This window comes from Corvus brachyrhynchos, unplaced genomic scaffold (assembly GCF_000691975.1).
Source record: "Corvus brachyrhynchos isolate BGI_N302 unplaced genomic scaffold, ASM69197v1 scaffold202, whole genome shotgun sequence".
Taxonomy (NCBI): domain Eukaryota; kingdom Metazoa; phylum Chordata; class Aves; order Passeriformes; family Corvidae; genus Corvus; species Corvus brachyrhynchos.
The window spans coordinates 3,437,757-3,461,537 of NW_008238132.1; the positions used below are offsets into that span (position 1 = coordinate 3,437,757).

At 37.9% G+C, this 23,781-nt stretch overlaps 1 protein-coding gene across 1 annotated transcript in view; it reads right to left on the minus strand.

Annotated features, from left to right (window-relative positions):
- Nucleotides 1–5,370: 5,370 nt before the first annotated feature.
- SUGT1 (SGT1 homolog, MIS12 kinetochore complex assembly cochaperone) overlaps nucleotides 5,371–23,781 on the minus strand; it is a 23,725-nt gene continuing 5,314 nt past the window's right edge. The window contains 8 exon segments of the mRNA XM_008633136.2: nucleotides 5,371–5,917; nucleotides 6,512–6,693; nucleotides 7,983–8,073; nucleotides 17,838–17,945; nucleotides 18,940–19,036; nucleotides 19,453–19,487; nucleotides 20,556–20,572; nucleotides 22,315–22,368. Coding sequence (XP_008631358.2) covers nucleotides 5,816–5,917; nucleotides 6,512–6,693; nucleotides 7,983–8,073; nucleotides 17,838–17,945; nucleotides 18,940–19,036; nucleotides 19,453–19,487; nucleotides 20,556–20,572; nucleotides 22,315–22,368 — 686 coding nt within the window. The 3' untranslated portion in view covers nucleotides 5,371–5,815.

Here is a 23,781-nt window from a genome sequence, read left to right on the forward strand (position 1 = left end):
GCTGAACCTAACATCCCTTCCCCACAAGAGAAACTGCTTACCAGAGGGGAAGGAAAAAAAAAGCTTTTTTTTTTCCCCCCCTCTCTCCCTTCTCACCTCATCCTTTTTGCTTAGGCAAACTCTGCAATTATTGGGATTGATGCCATTACATATTAAATCTCTAAGGAAGGTACTAAGCAGAAACACTCAGAGGTGGAATGACTTAGTATTTCTAGCTTTGAAAAACAAAGATAGAGGTATTACACTGCCTTTATCCATACCATGCATCTTGAACCCTACCGCCAAGTTTATGGAGCCACCTACATGGTCTTTATTAAAAAAATGGTTCAATTTTTCTTAAAGTTTGCTTTCTGGGGCATTCATTTTTGTGACTAAACAGCTCTTGAGATGTTGCAAGCCCAGTAATGTTATTAACATTATGTGACACAGAGAAAAGAGGAATTAATTTGACATAATCGTGGCTTAAAGAAAATAAAGACAACCTCATGTGGAATGCTAAACTGCGTATCTAAAAAGCAAAGTGTTAAATGAGAATAAGATGAGAATAGAATTCAGTATTTTGTTCTATTGTAGCTTTTTAATATAAGCTTCACCTTCCCTTAATCTGAAGGACAGACTTGCTTTGAAATATTTAAATTATAAACTTCTTAAAGTGGGATTTCAAGGCCTGTTAAATTTGAGTTTCTGCTTTTTAAACCGAAAATGACCTTGATCATTATGTTGTTTTAGAAATACGTCTATCGTATGCTTAGAAAAGTCAGTTTTCCTTTTTTTTTTTTTACTGCAGATTAAACACATTAAAAAACCCCAGTTGCTTTCTGTGCTTTTTTCAATGTAGAAGGTGTAACAATTCTTTTACATACTCGTTCAAGAACTGTCTGAAAAGGAAAAGAAGGGCAATAGCAAGTGAAACACTGGAGGCTAAAAGAGAGAAATGTGACTCTGTACATGTCTGAACTAGACTGTTGCTCTCTTTTGCATCTTCAGGCAACCTGTCATCTGCTTCTCCCTTTGTCCTCAATCAAACAAACAAACAGCCTCCTTCTGAAAACACAGAAACAACTTTCTTGTACATGATTTCCATGTCTACAAATGCTTAACAAACTTAATTCTTCCTTAACAAAAGCTTGTAATCACTTGCTTTTTGCAGGCAATCACAAAGCATGTAAGTAAAAAAAGCATCCTGCTCATGGATCTATAGCTGCCACATATGGCATGTGCACCTCGAGAACACATCTGCACATGCCATGTCACAAAAGCCCCAGTGACCATAATGTTTATTTATTTCAAAAGGTAGGCAACAAAATGCCTTCTCCAGCTCAAGCTTTAAGCAAGCAAATTCCTATTTACCTACATATCAGATTCAAATAGAGAAAAGTAAAGATCTTGTGCTGCAGCAAGGTTGGAAAAAAAATCTTACTTCAGTGTAACATCTGATCTCGAAGGAAAAGTTCTGAGGCAACACAGGAACGACAATAAAACCAAAAAGCCAACAGTGTGAAAAGATGTTGTGATAATCCCTGCAGCTGTGGCTCAGACTCCAGCTCTAACCATCCACAGTCATCCTTTCACTACTGTACAGCGTTTACTCCCAGTGTTGAAGTTTCTCACTGCCACCACAAATGCAATACCTTGGCTCACTAAAGAGGTTACAACACGTCAGCATTTGGGGAAGTCTGTAGCGGGGTGCTCCTTGAATCTGACCCTGTGCTAGCAGAAACCAGCTGAAAGCCTTCCTTTGGCCAAAGCTTAGGGAAGGAGGAGAGAAAGAGGAATGAGCTTGTCATCAATTCCCCACCACAGGTGGGTGGATGTTTGTCACAGCACTGCAGTTCCACTATCCTTAAAACTTAATTACCCATGTGATTTTTCTAGGAGGATTAGAACAGCAGAACAGATTAGAGAAGAAAAAAGGGATAAATTCAGGCTGGTGAAAAAGAGATGGAAAACAGGAAGCAATCCCATATGATTAAAAAGATTGAAAGCTAGTGATGGGAAGGCAGGAGTCGTCTTTTTTCCTCAATCTACAGTTCCCTTTGACCCCACTTATAACACATGAACCCTTTGTCCTTTTTCATACAGGAATCACCCTCCACTTGTATCTACACTGAGAAAGCAAAAGAAGCTGGGAGTCATGGAAGGGGGGGGTGATCTGGCTTCTACCTCCCATGTAACACTTCACCCCTACTGCAGCACAAAAAAATTCCAAGAAAGTTTCAGTGAAGAACAGACTAATCACTTATTCCATGCAGTGCAGGGAAAAAAAAAAAAAAAAAAAAAAAAAAAAAGGTAGTGAAGCATAAAACTACAGTTGGCAATGAACTGATTGCTGATTCACATGTCTGGGTGGACAGAATATCTGCTCAGAAAGGGCAAAAGAGACACTGAACCAGGAGCAGCATCTTCTGCTTCCAAGAGGCTCAGCTGGCCTTTTACAAACACACATCTACAAACTGGTCTTTCACAAGCAAAGATGAGAGAGGCAGCCTTAACCTGCAACAGGCATCTTCCCCAAGAGCAGGAGCAAAGAGCAATTCCACCTATGGTATTAAATGGGAAAGCTGCTGTTCCCTCTTGCTGTCCTGTTCCGGTATTTGCATCAGTACAAATCAGAGCACTGAGGTGAAACTGCCTCACTCTTCCAGACAGTACTATCTACAGATGACCAAAAGGCTTCAGATAAAAACCCTCAAGCAGTTTGAATACAATTAAAACATCATTCACTCGGTCCTTGCAGGCAGTTCTCTTCCTCCAGCCAACTCATTATTAGTGCTGCTACATATTCCACTCACCCTGTACAGTTCCAAAGGAAATTCCCTTTGTCACAGGTTTTTTTCAGAGCCTCTATTCGACCCCCAAGCTACCACTAGGCTTTCTCTTGAGCTACAGCTTCTGGTACCATTTTGTGCGTGTGTGTTTTGTCACGAACAAAATACACTGTTCACAAAGTTCATGAAGCACCTTTCCCCCAGCTTTCCAAGGAAATTTTGCCTACTGTTTTAATCCAATCCCCTCCAAACAAAAAACCCAACACCTTTCCCCCCCACACACACATTCCCCTCCTATAAGGCAACAAGACCTGCCATTATTGATTAACCCAAACTCGAAGAAGGAACACATACAGATTATCTGCCTGTGCTCAGAAACATGCTGGAATTATGTCTAGACCTGCAAACTTGGCTTACAGGATTGAGATGGACAGGGAGCTCTACCACTTGATTGCTACAAGTTTTAGCCTGAAGCTAAAGCATTATATTTGCATTACATATGCCTCAAGAGTACAAAAGTAGCAATGCATTTTATTTTACTTTTTGCCTTAAGCTAAGTGAATTGAATCTCAAAGCAGTGAAACAGGACCCACTTAATACAAGAATATATTGTGTTTATCTGACATAATACTCCCATGGTCTTTCAGCAAGTGAAAGACAGAGAAACCTCTGCTATGTTCTCTTCAGTAAGTAAGAGCAACTTGATTGGCAGAAAACATCTTCAAATTACTTTTTAATTTCTATTTAAGAGATTTTTACCTAGGCTTTTCCCCACAGCAAGCATTTGCTAAGCTCTGTTGTACTCCGAATGACATTTATAAAGCAAGGCTGGCCAAGAGACAAGAACCCAATTTTGTGACAAAGTGAAGCACTCAGACATTTGTCTTCCTTCTACACTAAAAAGGAAGAAATGCTTTTGCGCATAAATAAAAAGCTGCAAAGCACTTATCCAGGAGAATGGAGTTCAAATACCTATTCCAAATCAAATCAACTCCAATGTTAGCATCCCATATGGATGGGCAAATGCTCTACATATCGAGCAACCAGCTACTCAGAATTCTCTGAAGGTCAAGAAAAGCCTCACACCAAAGCTAAAAAATCTTCACCAAAACATATCCCAAGTATATGCTTTGAGAAACTCTTCCAAGAAGCAGACACTGTTCCGTAAATGTCAAGAGGTAAGGCACACAAAACCCTTCCTAAATCCAATCCACCTCGGTTCATTGCATTCAAAGAGCAGGGTAACATTCAGTTCTGAAGGTTACAAAATTTGAGCTTTGGAAAATATGTATCAATTCTGAAGCCAGAAGAGATGCAAAAGAAACCAGTGCCCAGCCTGCACTACAGGATAATCATGATCCCAGTGCATCCAGAAACTGCAATTATGTCAAGACTGTAGTCATAGTCTACATCCAAAAAAACCCTCTCTTTTTAACATTTGTGAGATTTTAAAGTCTTGGTATCTCTCTACTGCATAGCCATAGTAACAATAGCGGGAAATAAGCCACTGCACCTTCCCAGCATCACTGCAAAATTAAGACTCCTACTCCTCAGGAGGAACAGAATATATCCTTCCTTCCTCCTCTTTAATTTTCAATCATCATTTAACACCTAAGAGCTGCAGACTTCACTCTTCCTATTAAAAACACCTGTTCTAACAGCCTTTCTATTTTACCAAGCTCATGCAATTGACACTGTAGGAAAGTAACACGTCCAACCGGTAGAGTAACAAACATTCAGGAAAAACCCACATAATTAGGAAAGCAAGGAAAAGTAGCAAACTTAAAACAGCATCCAATGGTTAGCAAGGAATGAAGTGGCTTTCATGGTGCTCAATATTTGCAATTCATGGTGTTTCTACGATCACAGAACATTTGGCTATCTCCGAATTCTCAGGAGACAGTGGCACACGGACAAGGCACGTTCAGCACAACATTGAGTTCCTCTCTCTCATGGAATCACAGAGAGGCTGAGGTTGAAAGGCACCCCTGGAAGTGCCCTTGTACAACCCCCTCACTCAAGAAGGGGTACCTCAAGCCAGGTGCCCAGGAGCATATCCAGATGGCTTTTGAGCATCTATCGGTCCCTGCAGACTTGTATTCAGGAAGTACAAGCACAGACAGTACTTAGATTCTCAGTTCTTCTCTATTGTTATTTACAATTTGGTCATGGCAATAAAGCTGCACTGATGGAAACAATTAAGAACATACAAGTTCTTCTTTAAACAGTTTCTAGAATTCAGAAATTACGTAACTTAAAGCAACTGCTTGCTGGCTTTGATTCCAGGCAATCGCAAAAGATTCTTTATTTTGAATACAGAAGGTAGACAGAGGACCTACTTTTCTGTAAAAATTTCCAGTCACAACAAATTTGCTGACTTCCATCACATGTGACTACAGTTCAATTTATCACACAGGTGGGAAGGACTCCAAAGTGGGTATTTTGTGTCTACATCAAGAATAGTAATCTCATCCTCTTCACTGAATGCATTTTGCTCCTATACATGTCATCTTTTCTTTTGAAGCAGTAGATTCACATCCTTACCTATATGCTTTAAGTGATTCCCCTATCAAAAACAATACTAAAAATGAAATAAAGCAGCTTTCGTATAGAAAAAGTTGTATTTACAGTTTTATTTAGCAGAGTTAAGGAGCAAACAATTTTAACACTCTTGTGAAAAGTGTTTTTACCCAAAATTGCCAAGATGTAATAAGTTATTGAACAGAAATACCAGCTGTAAGGCAATAATCCTGACCAGCCATTAGAGATCACCCTATCCCAAAGAGCAGAGCTGATAAAGGTGGTAGAAAATTTGGACTGATGGACTCAATTCCCAGAAATTAGTCGGAGATGATAAAATAGGATTCCACTCTTGAGTATATCTTTAACATCTGCAGATGAAGGAATTTCTAAAGCACGCAAAATGTAAAGACAATTCCTGTTTTCAAGGGAATATTCAGTGCTTTGAATCCAAGAATGCTATGTCCATACATAGTGGTCAGTACATGACTATGGCAACACATAGATGGTAAAGATCAGAAATAGGGTTAGAATTTTTTCCATTCCACGTCATCAGGAGGATTTACTTCTACCTTCCTTTTACCAACATCAGACCAGTTGGTGCTCAGAACTGTGCCACCAGACTCCATCTGCAATACGAGAGAGAGCTTGTTTAGTTTGCTGAGAATTCTAGTAATACAAAAGCCAATTTCTTACAGCAAACTTCAAAGTGCAATGATTACACAGAAATTGTGTACGTATGAAAATCTGACAGAGCCATCATTCCATCATCTCCAGCCCAACAGTACTTTTATCACTACTGGACACAGTGAGATGCTGCTTCATTAACAAGAAGCTTTTAAAGGGTCAGTCACGTTCCTTCCTGTGAAGACTACAAATTAAACTAGATACAAGCAATCAAGAGGAATTTGATCCTTTCGACCCCTGGCAAGTCTTCAAGCTCTGCATGAGCCAAACCTCTACTTTCTTTGATAACACTAATTGAAATGAAGAGACCAGTGACAAAGCACAACCTTGTACTTAAAGAGTCGCATTCATTAGTGTACAGCCCTGTAGCTTTCAGTAAGAGTAGCTGTACCAGTATCTCCAAGAGAACCACAGCCATTCGTTTATAGGCCCAAAATTCTGGTAACAGAGGCTCTTCCTAACTTATGCAAAGTTTAGTGAATTGTGTCAGTGTGCAAAAGTCACACATTTCTTCAGAGAAAAGAATGAAGACTTACGAATGATTTGTTCATGGCACGTTTTACTTCATCAGTACCATCTGAATAGATTTGCTGGAAGAGTTTATTTAAAGCAGCATCTCCTTCTAACTTCTCATTTTTCTCCTCTTCTTTGATTTCAACTACCAGTTTGTCCCAGTTCCTTGTATAGTGAGAGGATGATGGGTATAAGTGCTGGGTATCTGAAAACAGAAGTGTTAGTTAACTAAGCATTTTCTCACGACTTTGAGAGCGGCAGAGAACACAGACACATGTACCTGATGAATCAGAGATGATAATGGGACATGAAAATGCAAATGGATTCCTCCAAACCGATAGCATTGCATTGCAGTAACAAAAATAAAGGAAACTAAGAAATGCAGAAGTTTATTTTTAGGTAAACAGAGTTACATAATTTTGTTATCCAACATACATAAAAAAAGCTGGCTGACAGCAACACAGATAATTAAAATCAAAATGAGGCAAGAGATATTGGCTGACAGAAAAAAAACAAAACAGCAGCCTAGACCCACAGGAAAAGTTGAGCTAAATTTAAAAAAAAATCTGAAATCAATAAATCAGGAAATTCAAATTCTGTCAAAGACAGAATGTTTATCTGTATTAGAAACCCCAAAGTATTAGTTTTCAAGAGAAATGCAATACTTAAGGAAACTATACCTAACTATTTAACCAACAGGTCACATAACTGCTGTCCTGGGTATGGCCAGGACAGAGTTAATTTTTTGCAGTAGTGATGAGGGGCAGAGCCTGAAGCTCTGTGGACATGGCCAGAAGATACTCTACACCACCTCAGATCATTGCTGGGGCCAGGAATAAGGGACACTCTGGCATCCCAGAAGAAAGGCAGGGCTTCCAGTCAAGAAAAAGGTGTTGGGGAAGGGAAGCCATCCATCATCAGTTCATTGTCCCCCGGGGTTTTGCATGTAAACCACTCTCTCTTTTGTAGCCTTTTGTTATTAATGTTGTTGCTGTTGCCGTTTGTTTTCTAATCTCATTGCTGTTTCCAGTAAATTGTTCTTATCTCAACCCTTCACCTATTGTGCCTCCAATTCTCAATCCCACTGCAAGAAAAGGGGGAGGGGAAAGGAGAGTAAGACCCTGACAGTGTCCTTTGGGAGAGTCCCAGCACTGAACTGGGGGGTACCATTCCTAAACCACAGCACATGCATGTCACAGCATACAGAACTGCAAAACAAGGACCCAAACAAATAAGCAGAATTAATGACAAGCACATTTCCTTAACAATTCATCAGACTAACAGAAGTTATGAATAAATTTAATACCTATGTTTCACTAATGGCTTGCAGACTTTCTGTCAATTCTTGGCAGCGAAAACAAGACTATTAGGCTGTTCATTGCAAATATGAAGCTGTGATTTTATAAACAATATTTAACACAAAACTATTATTAATAACTGTAACTCACTCAATACAAATAAACCATTTCATACTTAATAGTTCAGAGAACAAACCTGGTGTAAATTGTTTTAACATAGGAGAATCTCCCTGGCCCTCCAGCTTCTCCCATCTTACAGCCTCTGGCTTCTTCATTTTTATCTCAACCTACAAAACACAAAGAACAAATTAATCCTGATGGCAAACAATTCTGCCAAGCAGCTCCAAAGTTGGATCCTGTAGCTGTAAGAAAATACATACATTTGGTTTTAGAAACACAGCCACTAATATGAAGCCTGTATCACACCCAAATTTACCTACCTTACAAGATGAAGTTAGTTGAGTTCAAGTCATTCATCAAATGAGCTCCCATGTCCCTGTGCAGCTTTTTTATCAGACTTCTACTCTTTTGTTCAGGACCACTTAACTTTCTTGTGCTTACTATTCAGTTGATTCTTTTTGTTAATTATGACATCCCAGAAGTAAAGGTCAGTCCCAATGTCTCCACACTGCCAGGCTCCAAGGTACTGCCTTTCAAGCATCCCTTTCTTGGCAGTCAGCTCTCATAAACAGCAGTTTTGAAAGACTACAAAATCCAACTTTATCTAAGTTTACATTTCGTTTACCAAAAAATTCCATGTTTGATGTGTAGTACACAAACCAGAGAAACACCCTGGGACTATGCAGATCTTCCCACTGGAGAACTTCAGAAACTGTATTAATTTGGTTCAATGAACAAACACTGCTATGGAGAAAACTGTTGAGTATTCATTGACAAAACTGGCAATTAAAAATGGATATGGTTACAATTACCATAGGAGAAACAAAATTAAGTGAAGGATGTCATGCCCTATTCACAACTTTACATATCCCTTTAGACAACCACACCGAAATGTTTTTTCATCAACCTTCGCCTTTGGTTACAGGGTTACAAAGTTGCAAAACAATGTCTGCAAAACAAGGACTGTCTAATGTCACTCCAATTCACTTAAGGAGACATCACAAAGTTCATATGCTGCTATTAATTAACTGAAATCGGTGCTTGCTAAACTTCAGTGCTTCCTTATTTGTTAACAGCTCGGCAGAAGCAAGTTCTTAGTTCTACCTAAAGCCACTACAACCTGGGGATCCCTGCAGACCCAAGAACAAAGGCACCACTGTAAAAGCTAACCTTAGATTCCAACAGCAAGCTCCAAGCATTATGTTGATCTGAAATTTGAACTTTATTTAATTCATTGTTCAAATCAATCCCTGGTAAGCAACATACTGAGGTATCTTATCAAAACCAAAAAAAAAAAATTAGCTCACTGAAGTTTCAATGCTTCCATGTTTGCAATCAGGATGGATTTTAAGAATCAGAATATTCAGTTATGAACGTTTCTTTTTATTTTTTATCCCTCAGGAAGCTACAAATTCTCTAGATAAGTTTAAATACTTATTGTCCACCGCTAACATGTACTGAGAAAAACAAAAAGTTTAAGATAAGAGGCATGAAATGTCTTTCAAGGCAGGGGAGAGCTTCAGTAAGCTTCTAAGTCCAACACCCACATGTATTTTATTTCCCACTCCCTGCATCTGTTGGATTTGCAATGTTTTCAGCCACTTTACCAGTCACAAATTAAGCATCAGAGCATCTATTTTTAAAATAAAGTCTCAGAACCAAAAACAACCAAATAAAATTAAAATGCTATTAGTCTGGATGCCCAACCTACCATCCCTAAAAAATGCCTGTATTTCAGAGTTTAATATCACAATCTGTAAGGATGCGGAGATTTCTGTTAAACTATGCAGAAGAATTATTCAAACTGTGCCAATAATTATTCTTCAGTAAGACAAAAGAAATCAGCAAAGCTACCTCCACTGGACTCTTTTAAAAACTTTGAAAACTGCAACCTTTAAGTTAATTTTTTAGCACCTACACTCATAAGTCTAATGCTCTGTGATTAGCTTAAGGAAGCAAAAAATATTTGAGTATCTACATATAAGACAATCAAGTAGTTTCACAAGTGGCAGAACTAGCAGGTTTTTTTTCCCCAGTGGATTTGGATCTCCTGAGCCAAACATTTAAGTTAATTAGCTACTTACAAAGGAACTAATTAGTTACAAGTGGGATATGAGTACTGCATTAAAATAACTCTCCTCTGTTTCTTATATAAACTCTTCACAACCTGAGGAGACTCAACTGAGTTGTGCACTTAAGTTGAGGAGGCTCTAATGTTAAGATTTTACACTGATTATTAGTGCGTCCCCCAACATGTTTTAGGGGGGGGGGGAAAAAAGCAAATGCTTGATACTGAAACTGCTCAACCCCATACCTTTTCTATTTCTCTGTTTAGTTTTTCTTACACTAACTCTTCTTGCCCTTACACTTCAGGCTTTCCACCAATATCTTTCACTATCTCAAATAGAGATTATTTCATCCACACCAAAAATGACCTCTAATGCAATGTAACGCTTGATGTGAGCTACTGAACATGGACTTTTTTCTAGTCAGAATACAATCCTCCTCAACAAATCCTTATAAAGACCTTTGGCTAGTCATCAGAGTACTCTGCCCATGCATAAAAAGAAGAAAATAAGGAAGAACTTCAGTTTTGTTGCTCCAGTAATCCCCCTTCTCCTTTTCTAATCTGCTAGATCTTACATTTTCCTCTCTGAAACTGTCCCTAAGCCAGCACTACATGATAAACATCCCTACGGAAAAGCAAATGACACAAACTAATTCCCAGTGTAAGATGCAGATTTCTTAACTCTAAACCATTTCAACCCTGCCAAGCTAGAAGTACACACAAATGAAGAACTGAGACAGAATGTATTTCTGACGTGATTAAACTTCTACTCTGTCTACTACATCCACTTCAATTGAAGTTACTCATTAGGCGAAGTGGCAGGAAGGAGCAAAGCTAGAGAAATCATTAACTTCATACCATTATACAACCACATTTTCCAAAAATATAAAGCTGTAAAGTTCTGCTTGTGAAGGCACATATTTCTTCAGCTTGAGAGCTCTATTTGATCTAAGAAGGAACAACTTTGCGAGTCCCCATTACATGCACAAATGGCAATAAATGCATTTTAATGAATGCTTTAGCACAGATACTGATAGCTATCACACAGAAAAGTAACACATCAGTATGGACATTTGTGTCATATCTAGCAAAAAAGTACTGCTAGCTTTTTCCTCTCCTTTGAAAAAAAAATTCACTTGGGCAAGAGAAATACATCAACACTCTGCCAACTACTTTGATTCAACATTTATATTTCATAAAACGTATGCCCTGTGTACCTCGTGCCAACGTTAGAATATAAGACAGGAAAATTGAACTGCAAATTAAATGCTCTGCATGCCACTTAAGGACAAGACTAATTCCTCAGCTTCTCCTTGTAGCTCAAGCCATGCAGCCACCTGACCACCTTGGCAGCCCTCTGCTAGGACGTGCTCCACCACATCAGTGCCCTTCTTATACTGGCAAGCCTGAAATGGGACATGGTACTCCAGATCTATAAAAAAATCCCAATGCAATGAAGACATAACACACTTTCTCTTTGAAGTCCCTTGTATTTTGAGTTCAAGGAGAGCAAAGCAAAAAGGAAAAGACACGTGAAATCTTGAGAGTAATTCAGGCACTACTTGTTTGAAATACCATCTTGAGAGAAACCTTCCCCTCTGAGAAGAGGTCCAAATGAGGGATTTATTGTCTAGAAGAAACATCACCCACAGTGAAAGGACACAGGTAAGTTTCTACTCAGAGCTTTCTAGTCATAAAAGTAATCAATTTTTTAAAGCCTATCAGGGATTTGGACATGCTTGTTTGCAGCTTAATCCAACTGCTATCAGAAAAGATGCCACAGTTACCCTCAAAAGCTAATCTGAACCATTTCATTGATAGTATAAAAATAAGAAAAAACACCTTATTTTAAGAAAACTGGCATAAAAGAGCACTTAATTCAATTTTAAGAAATAATTTCTCCCCTTTGGTAAACATCAAAACAACACTAGTTAGCCAACATTTATTTTCTAGGTAGATACTTCCTGTTAAAAAGTCCGAACCTTCAATGAACTTAATTTCACTTGAACTTACATTCTGAGACAGGCATTGTCAATTGAACTGAGATACACTAAAAGGGAAAGAATTTTTATCTTCCACCCTAAATGGAGATTTTGGTGTACACTGACAAACTGCAACAGTTTTGGGGTTTTTTTCTAATTTCTACTCTGTTTTGTATTTTCCAGTCCATGCTAAGGGAAAGTTCATTTACCACTGGCCAATTTCTGTCAAGCTCTGATCAGATGGATGAAGGAAATCAGAACTGGCAAAGCTTAAGCAACTGCTCAGCCATTAATTTTAAGACACATCAAAAATACCCCTTTCAATTCTGGTGTTCTGCTGTATCAAACACATGAAAACAAGAATTCAGTGTTTCTAATCAACTACTTTGTTATTTACTGAACTACTGACGGCCTTCTCTGAGTCATAAATTTTAAGGGTTTAGAGTTGTCATTTTGTGATCATCTCATGAATTCTGTAGGATAAAATAGAACAATCTTCTAAAAATGTAAGAGCTATTCAAATGTACCTCTAAGAGCACATGTGCCTACAGTTTTGGTGTCCTAATTATTCAAAGATCTTTTATATATTGCTTGTAGGCTAAGTTCTGAGCTTTTTGGTCCATAACTTTAAACAAAATATATTAAGATAAAATAATACTACAGTGTTATCACACACAAATAATTATGAAATTTATTCTATAGGGAGTATACTGCAACAGATGGGATTTACTTCGTTTCTTTGCCAGCTATGTATTATGGAGAACTGGGGGAAAAAGGTTCAAGTTTCCTCTGACTGATATTACATAGCCAACACAAAATTTTTGAATTTTAGAGGAGAAGCTAGCAACACAGAACATTTTAGTATTCTGAAGCTATTTGTCACTTCATTCTCCACGTAAACCATCATTATTCCAATAGTTCTCAAGACAGATAAAACCCCTTATGCATAGCTTTCTTATATGCATTTAAATAAAGCATGGGCACTGACTTACATGCTTGTAAAAAATAATAGTTCTCAGAGTATTAGCAAGTTTATGTCTTCCTCACATCCATCTTCATTCATACAGAAGAATAAAAATCAAACTTATTGTTAAATAAGTAAATATCATGCTAATCATAGTGAAGATTTCTATATGGTCTATCCAAGAAATTGCTCCAACTAGTCCTGCCTAAAAGATGCAAGAAACTTCAGAAAATTATCCATTCATCTTAAATATTAGTTCAGAATTTATAGAAAATGCTCAAGAATATACATGGGAGATATCAATCTGCATGAATGCCTCACAGGGAAAACAAGTATACAACAGCAGCCAAGTCTGCATTCAAGCACCTACAAGCAATTTAATGAAAATATCCTAAACAAAAAAGTATCTTTTAAGGATCCGACTGCAATGGTAAGACCCAACTTCAGTTAAAATAAATCTGTTCCTCTTATTTATCTATTTGTAAACATTTGTCTGTGAATAGAGACTCTGATGACAGTGCAAGAGTGTGTGAAACAGTTCCACTCTTTGCCTTTTCCCTCACATTCAACAACATGCATCAGTTCCAGTTAGCTTCACAAGGTATTTCAGAGTTTGCAAAGCAAAATATTGGTTCAAGGAAAAAACCAACATTCCACTGATGCACACAACCATGTTCTCGGCATGAAGCTGCTGAAAGTGTGCTTCTTCCTCAGACATCTCTATTAAGCAACAAATACCAACTGTAAAGGAGGCTGAGGCTTTCTAACACCTCCCTGGTTTGCAGCACAACTTTGATCTCTAATTAAAGGACAGTTCTGGGGTAAAGAAACCACTTTTTACCACTTTTTCAAATGACTCTACACTGCTGCAAGTCATTGCTTGCAAAAAGCCCAAGGCACTAGAGACTGAAAACTCACAGTAATTGTCCTCAGTCTGTCTGTAGATAGGGGAAAAACAGAAAGCACCATCTCAAATTTTCTTCAAGGTCGTAAGCACACGTGCTAAAAGCACATAGTCATCTTCACTCTCCTCTTCTCAGTCCAAGGAGAAGAAAACCCCAAGCATCACCTAGAACACATCAGAAGACCTAGAGAAATGGCTCATGTTACACAAGTTTCCAAGAACACTGCAGAATATTCCCCTGGAATCCCAAATACACAGACTGACAGACTGAGCAGAAGAGGGAAAAGAATGTGAAGCTGATTGTGCACATTTAATGACATTAGAAATCCTTATACTATTTGTGCATTTCTACTTTCCTGGCGTATTTTCTGGACAGATATAGATTGACTAGTTTTGTCTTAAACATATTTAGCCACTCATTTAAATTTTTATGCCTTTTTCCTTCTATGAAGGGAGCATGATGACAATACGCACGCTGAGCTGCAGGATAATTGCACCCAGGCAACTTGCAAAGAGCAAACTTGGTCCAGCCTTTACATTTTGGCTCCCCCTCCTGGAAAGAAGTAAAAAAACAAGTAGCACCACTATGGGTACCTTCCTCCTGTGAAATGCTGAATTCAACACGGTTTTCAGCTTCCATTTGTAAGACACCAATCTCAAATTTCTACAGTGCCTTTTGGTGCAGCTGTTACCTTTTGCTTGATCAGATTGCTACAGTCAGACACCTCTGACAGATGACGACTACAATCAATAACATCAATTGATCTAGTTATGATCTATCAGCTGTGCTGTTAATGTACAAAATGCTATGCAGATATAGCAGTACCCTTAAGAGAAGGGCTCCATTCAGTGGTATCCAGCGTTTTCTCACACAAACATTAACCTGAGGCCTTAGGCCATCAGAATTATATGCTGAACAACAAGAGGCAACTCTTAAGTTACGTGCCACTGAATGTGAGCAGGAACCAAAATCAACTCAAAGCTGAACTTGTCAGCAGTGTTACCTATTGAACAGCAAGTAAAATTTTTAATTAGGTTAAAAAAAAAAAGCTTCAAGGTATGGCAATAATAGATACAGTCAATATTAAAGACAACCTGTATCATCTGTAAAACTGTTGACAATTTGAGAATATAAAATACTAGAGGATGTATGAAGACAGAAATTTAAGACTTTATCTCAAAACTGGACTTCATCCACATATTATGCTGCTCTTGAGTCGGCATCAAATATTTTACCTGTTCTAGTTCACAGCTTGAAGTCAATGTCTGCAGATGATAAACACTAATTTACTTCTGCTCAAACAGACACCATTGAAACAGCTCAAGACATCTATCTATGCTACCTCTGTAGCACTTGCTAGTGTTACACTGTTTTTTTCCAAACAGACTGTATCTCAGAGCTTGACACAGCATGGATTGATAGAAAGGTATAATTTTAATTTCCTTTCTGGGAAAGAAACAATTGTTATGCTAGCAATTGTATTTTTCACCTCTGTCAACGTTTGCTGAAAGAACCAATTCAAGAGTCTGTGAGTTCTGTCTGCTCTTTGCAGTTACTTTAGAATTTGTAGTTCTGCAAATACAGTTAAGGCTATTTTCTCCTCCTTAATTTGCATCTTTACCTTTATGCCTTTGCATTTGTCAAGTGATGCTGAGTTTCAAGCAGTATTGAGAAAACACTCTACAGCTTCTCTTAGTTCCAAAATATGCAAGATTGTTCTACTCTCAGCCAATTCTCGTTTCATTCTCTATCCATTAAATTTATCAGTTGTATGAAGTTCATGGACCCAAACTATGCACCACACAACCCACTCATACGTTCCACTGTTTCCTCATATATTTGCTCATAAGAGGAAAAAAGAAAGGCCAGTCTTTGTTGCCCTGTGATAACTAGACGATACTAGTGGCAACGTGGCTCACACATTCAAAGCAGCAACACAAAATAAAGCAGTAGGAACAAATAAAATTATTCTCACCTGAAATTACTAATCTGCAGGAATAGATCTGTTTCTATCCCATGAAAACTCAACTTCTTTAGGAGTGCGTAGTAAGAAGTTCATATAACTGGGAACATAATAAGATTATTTCTTTCCCTCCAAGTCCTTACAAAAGGACTTCATGTAAATACTACAAAATAATATGTGAATGGTTTGAGAAGTTCTAATCAATAAGATTAATTTACTCAAAGTAGTACCTGCTTATCTTCCATGCTGCTCATAAGAGCCAAGTACATACACAAAGCTAAGAAAAGAAATCTGAATTTCTGGTGGTCAAACACTAAGGCTGCAGCATTCCCTTCAAGCGTTTAATATTTTTCTAAGGAAACCATTACAAACCTGTAAAGAAGTCTTTGCCTACTTAACATAGAGCTGCTTTTATGTTTTTTTTTTTTTTTTTTTTTTTTTTTTTTCTTCCTGACTCCCTCTGGTGGTCAGAACAAGAACCAGCTGGGGCATGGTTTAAATTGTATTCCTTCACTATGCCTTCACAGACAGCTGTACACTAACTCCTTTCTGCAAAAGTAAGAACATGCTGAAGCATTGACTTCTGCAGTTACAACACCTTCTGTGTTCCCTCCTACCCGTTTTGTCTCAAAAAATAGTCTCTCACAAGTATTTAGGAACAGTAACATTTGAAAATAAATGCAAAATATTTACAGTTCAGACACTGCCTGAACGTAACTCAGGCTTTCACCCCACTTTTGGAACCTCAAAGTTCAACTAGTTCAACCTCAAACTAGGCTCTAGACTAGAGATTATTTCAGAGATAAGCCCAGGCTAGAGATGCCAGTGTGGAAAGACAAAGTCAAGTGAATTTCACAGTGCTCAGTAACATGTAAATGCTTCCTAAGAAAGTAAAAGAAAAAAGTAAAAAATTAATTTCAAGACAAAATTAAAAGTGTAACACAAGCTAGGTAAGATAAAGAAAACAGGACCTCACAGCTACTCTTCCAGACAAGGTCCATCCCCATTCTACTCAAATTTATACAAATACTATTGGACTACCAGATCTTCTACATACTTTGTGCCATGTAAGCTCTTACACTGTGGGGGGATAAGTAAAGTGCTCAATCACACAACCTGCCCAGGTTTCTTTTACAAGGAGTGGAAAAACAAGACCAACTTTCTGTGGTAATCCTCTCCTGCCATCCTGAAGCCCCTCTTCCATGAAATGATGCAAGAACTATTATAGGTGCCTTTCTGAGAATGAAACAGGTAAACTGGAACACGAGTACACAAGAGAATTTCCATAAGCTCTGCAGAACCACTGCTGAAATACAAGAGAACAATCAGCATTAGATTCCAGCATTGGGGATTCCAGCTTGGCTCTGTGGACAAAGCATATGTCTGTCTATTCATTATGCCAACAAGAAATGCTATGCCAGACCCCTGTTTCTTATTTTTCTATACTTGTAATATAAAAGAAGCAAACTGCTGAGACAGAAGCATTCTCTCACACCATCCCATTTTCAAGTGTCTCCAGGCACGTACTATTTCCAGGAACAGCATGGAATAGCATGGAATATGCTCTCTCGAAAAGCCATGGACAGTTAACCGCACGGTTAACCTTCACCAGCGAGAAGCAATGAAAGGGTAGAGAACTATTTCACCAAAATCTTCCAAGTCTGACTTTTATTTCTTGGGCACACGAAGATAACAATGCTTCACCAGGCAAGACTGCCTCCTAGAAGTTTTGTATAAGGGCATTCATGCTTTCCTAATACCTCAATTCTAACAGTGAAATCAGAGTCTTCTTTCTCTAGCAACAAGTGAAAGAATCCTCAACATAACCCTGTCATTTGCACTTCAATAGGCACCATCATATTACTATTTTTGATATTTGTACAAGTTTAGAAAGCCTCCCACCAGCCAAGAGACACCCTGAAGAAAGAAAAAGCATTTCTGTATGAAAAGCAAGATATTATGACTGTTGCAGAGAGACAAGACAATAGAACAGAAACATTTTCAGGATTGGAATAGTCCAAGAAACAATTTACACTTTAAGGAGCTTACCTTTGTTGAAAGCACTTTAAACGTACTTTGCTCTGGCACTATAGAATGAAGAAGATCAAGCTTTAAGTTGAAGTCTTCACCTGATGGAAGTCTCACTGATGCATTCATCTGTTATAAGTTGAAAACATATCTCTGGTCATCTTTGACAGCAGCTCCATTTTCAAGTAAAGGATTTCGCACACAGATTAAGTGATTAAATTAATATCCCTTTAGACCATGCCATTACACTACTGCATCATTGGACAAGGTCTTTCTAAAATACACTAGAAAATCAATAGAAGATTTCAACTCTTGCTACATGGACTCAGAAAGCCTACTATCTTTGTCAGCTTGATCTGAAGCCTTAAAGGAAGGAATTATAACAAATGGAGTATCAACATGTTAATAATGGAACATGAAAACAATCTGCAACTTCTAATACACGCAAGCAACAGAACAAGTGCTCAGACAATTTTAACAACCTAAAGCAGATAACGATAACCAAGTATTTCCAGTATTTCATGAAGTATCAAGTTAGTTGAGAATGAGACTAACTCTTCAATATTGTCAGCTAAATTAAACATGGAATTCATTGGTACAACATATGGTACTTCATTACAGAGATTACTGTACTTCCTTAAAAAATATATTTTGCTGCTACAATTTTAGCAATGCCAAAAGGAAGAAAAACCCACCCAGAAATATTCAGTCTATTTCTGTAACTATCCTAGAGCAAAATATTACTCGTTCATACCTGTTTTGAGAACACCTTGTCTCTGCCCAAGCCAGCTCCAGACACATGCATAGTCTAACCTTTTAAGTCCAGATCACCTCTTCCCCCTCCCCTCCACACACACAGGCAGCTGAAAACCCGATGTTCCCTTGCAGGATGCCCACCTCATACTGCTTGTGTTTAAGTCCTATGGACACTGCTGTGGTCACTGATCCCAAATCACTTGACTGGGCACACACTCATGTGCAGCACAACGGTACATAAGAGAAGCTCAGGCAGAACACCACCCGCCCCACTCTTTTCATGCTACTGCAGCATATAATATTCACTGGCTTGAGTACTACATCTCAGGGAATTTAGGGATGAGTATCAATAATCAATACAAATCACCTTTTTCTCCAAAAACTGCACACTGACATCATCCTTCTGTGCATTCTTGATCATTATGGTCACAATTACTTGAGATTCTGTTTGGTACCAGTCATATCTTTAAAAAAAAAAAGGAATAATTTTTTTTTTTAGATCACACAGTATATAAAATTAGATCACTTTCTTAACCCATTCACTTTTTAGCTCAGAATCTTTAACATATCTCAAAAACATTACTTGTACCAGCCACAATGGAACAGGCTTTGAGTTAAGCTCAGCATGAGAATGAGAAAACAGAAGCCAGAATGCTGATGCTATTCCCCTCTTTCCTGGTTAGGTTTAACCTCCTGAAAGCACCATTTAGTCTGAACAAAAGTGATGGCACTGAGAAACACTTCACTTGGACTGCCACGTTTCTAAAATTACCCCAAAAAACCCTTCTACAGTCATTACCCTGCTACTCCAATCCCCAAGCCAAAGAGTAGCTATATGTCAATTACTTTAAACTTCACAGTAAAGCTGAAGTCAACTTACTTGATCTTTGGTGGCAGAGGCTGCTGCTGTATATTCTAGTTGAAGCACATTCAATTGGAAAGAAAGTTACATCAGTGTAAGTGAAAATATACCATGAAGTACTCTTCAAGGCACACATAATTTTCACCGATTGCTCCCCTTTTCTTGATTCTGACTGCTCCCCCCTTCCTTGATTTATGTGTGAACATTAACTTGCAGGTGAAGCTCTTCACTGTTAGGTCACTTACAGCAGATTACAAATTTAAAAGTTTCAATTTACATTAAATATGTCAGTCTGTAACTAGAATATTTTTTATAAATAGCAATTAAGTTCAGCTTAAACTCATTTCTTCCTGGATAAGATGTATACCTGGAAAACACCCAGTGACTATGCTACTAATCTATAAATCATGAAGGAAACTTGAAGTAAGTCTGAGAACTCCAGGTTTAACTTTTAAACATAAAATCATTTTAATTTTAAGATTTTTCTTCACATACTACCACCATGCTTCCTGTACATTTTTCTCCTCTGCCCTATTCTTAAAATGTAAAAAAATTAGGTAACTATTAAAGAGGGAGCAGAATATCCAATACAAAGTCCACCTTTTCTTTTTGTCCCAAGGAATAAAAAAAACCACACAGAAGGAGAGGTCAATTTCAACATTTCTTGTGAAGACTTACAATAAAAAAAAAAGGAAACTGAAAGCTGAGCAGGTTACAACAGAAAAAAAACTGCATAAACTATTTGCAAGCTTCTGGGAAAAAAAAAGTTACTTTTTAACAGTCCCAATCAAGTTAGTACTGACAAAACAATTAACCACAACTGGTTAATTTGTAAATTAGGCTGCAGACTGCAAGCCAGAAATTTAAAATTTACCTCAATGAATGCACAGTAACTGCCAGATTTGTTAACCATTCCTAAGAGCTTTCAAGTTTCAAGTTTTGCAACCTTGGTCTCAAACAAAACACTTATGATGTTTAGAAGAAAAGTTAAATCCTTCAGAATTGCATGCAATAGGAAAAATTCTTTTTAAAGCTTGGAAGTGAAACCACTGAAGCAGAAAATATACTCTAGCTTAACAAAAAAGTCATAATAGTAAACATATTAGAGGAAAACATCTTACCAAATCTGTCTGTGATGCTGCAAAAAGAAAAGAGTTGCATTTTCAGAAAAAGATATATTAAACTTCCAAGGCACAATCTTATTCTAGCTTGCTTCAGTTACTCCAGACATCCTGCATTTACTCCAGTCTCAAGAGCAGAGGAAGTAAAAACACATCAGTTCTACCTCTAGTACTTTGCTTTCATGACACTTTACTTCTTTATCAGACTTCAATCAGCAACTTGTACAAACCAACAACTCTAATATAAAGCATGTTCTGATTAACTGAATCAACAAACTTTCCATTACATTCCCTTGCTTACCTCAAACTGATACAGGCCTTTTTTAATGAAAACAACATCACAGGAAACGAAAGTTAAAAAAAATCCCTTTCTGGGAGTCTGCACTAGGTTTATCATCCATCCATCCAGAGAAATGGAACAAAGCTCTCACCACATTTTTATCTCATGCCAGGGAAACCCCATTGGGGAATGAAAAATTTGAAAATTTGGCAGAGAAATTCACTCACATGACCCTAAATATACTGTAATACTTGTATCTAAACTATAGCTCAATATCCCCTCTTCTAAGTATTTTTTTCCAAAATACTTAATATTTCAGATTAAGTATGTTTGAAAACAAACAAACTTTCCCTTTGCTTCTTTATAACGCACACTGACAAAAAGAGATTTAAAAAACAAATTAAGCTGCAATGAAGAAATCAGAGTTACTGCTTTGTTGGTGGGTTTGTTTGCTTTGTTTTGCTGGTGTATCCCAGAATTTAAAAAATGGCTCAAGAAAGACAAGACAGTGAATATTCAGGATAAAACAGGAGAACCCAGTTGCACCAGATAAAACACTGCAAAATACAATTATGACATTTAAGAAAAAAAGTGTAGTATAACCTCTTTCAGAGGAAATTGTCACCCAAAGTAACTCTGCAAAAAAGACTGTGCATGCCAATCACTCATCTAATTCCTCCAAATAAAATTAAGCCTAGCTTCATGACAAAAAATGTCTCAGGAAGCAGAAATCTGCTCATCCCTATACAACACAAAAGGGTTCTCCTTTATTTGGGTTTTAATCAACACACTGACACAAACTTGTTCTACTGTCCCGTTCTCCAGTGAGCAGCCCAGAGAGAAGGGAAAGTCACAACAGATGGAGGAAAAAACTACATGAGTTATTCTGCTCTCTCTCATGAAAATCCCCAGGCAATTTAAGCTCTGTGGATGAGTTGATTGTCAGGGCTGTCTGTCCATAGGAAGGTATGAAAGGAAACACTGCTCACACTCAGTGACTGCCACGGGTTAAGTCACCAGAACAGCCATTAGCACCCATGGTACTTTCCACATGGAATCAAGGAGTAAAATCTCCAAATTTCTACCTCTTTCCAACTTCATCTTCTGCAAGACTTGAAAACTTACTTTAATGTAGGCTTTATAGACAGCAAGCTGACACACACTTCTACAGCTAAAATTAGTTTGCAGTTGTGTATGAAAATAAGTTAAAATTAATTATGATTGTCTGATCTTTAAATAAGTACTCTCCTGGCACAGCTAATTATTACATGAAAAACCCAATACTAATGTTCCTCTAAATCTGCTACGGGTGTCTACTCCAAGAGAAACAAGAGTTAGAAAAACATGACTTCTAAAGAAGAAAAAACAAATTATTTTGTTCTACATAAGAGGAAAGCAGTGAATCTCTGAAAAACATAACACAGCTTCCAAGCACAGGGCATATCAAATCCCTTAAAAAGTATACGTGTTTTTTCTTACCATTCAGTGTTTCTTCACATCTTTTAATCCAAATAGTAAAGGCATCATCTACATCTAGAAGAGATCAGACACAGTAATATTAAAACTCTTCAAGCACTACATGCATTGCATGAAGAAAAATTCCTCTCAGTTGCCAATTGGAACAAATCCATCCCAAACTTGTATCAATTTACTAAAAAACGTGTTATTTCCTATTATCTTCTTGTAAGCTCTGTCATTCCACTTAGGCTTTAAGTATTTTTGTACAACTCCACTATATGCTATATTCAATTAAATTCTAATTAATTTGTAGGAGACTAGATTTTGACTAACTGACACAAATATGCTATTGCTTTCCAGTCTGTTCAATCCCTATGTAACTGTTCAGAAAGCAAGAAGTACAGTTCTACACATTTTTCTATTTTTCTTCAAATTATTTTTTCAAACAGTCACACACTTCCTCTCCAGAGAAATGTCAGGAGAGATGGCCTGTTGTGTTGACAACCCAAAGCTGTGCAACATTTCACAAACACCAAGTATTCTCTCCTGGAAGCAAGCTTCCCAGATAGAAATGAATTCACTGGAAAATAGCTAAAAAGACAGCTCCATAACAACAGAGCAATCATCTTATTTCAACAATATTCCCAAAAAATATTTCACAGTGAAGAAAGTAAAAAAGTGGCAACATTACTGACCAACTACTAAGAATAACTGAACTTTTTCTCGTTTTACAAGTGAATTCACATTATCAACTATCAGGCAAAGAACATGAAGAAGCTCGACAAAAGAGTTCCCAGTAAGCACACACATAACACCAAATCTGACTCCATTGCAGCTACACAAGGTACTCCAACCATCCAAATATAAAATGTACATAAATTTTGAGGTGCAGCTTAGGTCACAAAATCACTATCCCACTCCTCAAGCCATTTCATTTCCACTTTTCCTCTGCCATCCAACCAGACATCTTAAGAGTTATCTAAATTTTTTACTAGAAGAATGGGCAAACCCTGAAGCAGGCTGCCTAAGGAGGCTGTGGAATCTTCAGTCTTAGAGATACTTGGAACACAATAGTAAAAACACCCAAGCAAACACACGCAAGTTCGAAATCAATATTGCTTTTGGCCAGAGCACAGAATTATATGAGCTCCAGAGCAGCCCTGAAACCTAAATTAATCAATATTTTCAAAACTTAGCATGTGTATTGGGTTGACCCTGAGTTGATGGACAGTCTTTAAGACCAATTACGCTTCTCACAATTTACATATTTAAACCGCACAGAAAGGCGGGATTTCCCCTTTTTTGTCGGAGCTCGCTTGCTGGGAGGTGGGGGGGCTCCGAGCCTCCTGGCCCCACTGGGCCAGGCCGGGGCCACTGCCCCTTTCCCCCTTTCCCAACACTGTGGCACGGACCCTGGGTCGCTGGGGGGGACTGTCCCAGAGCCGCAGGCAGCTCAAACCAGCGATGAACTGCTCACAACTCAACGCA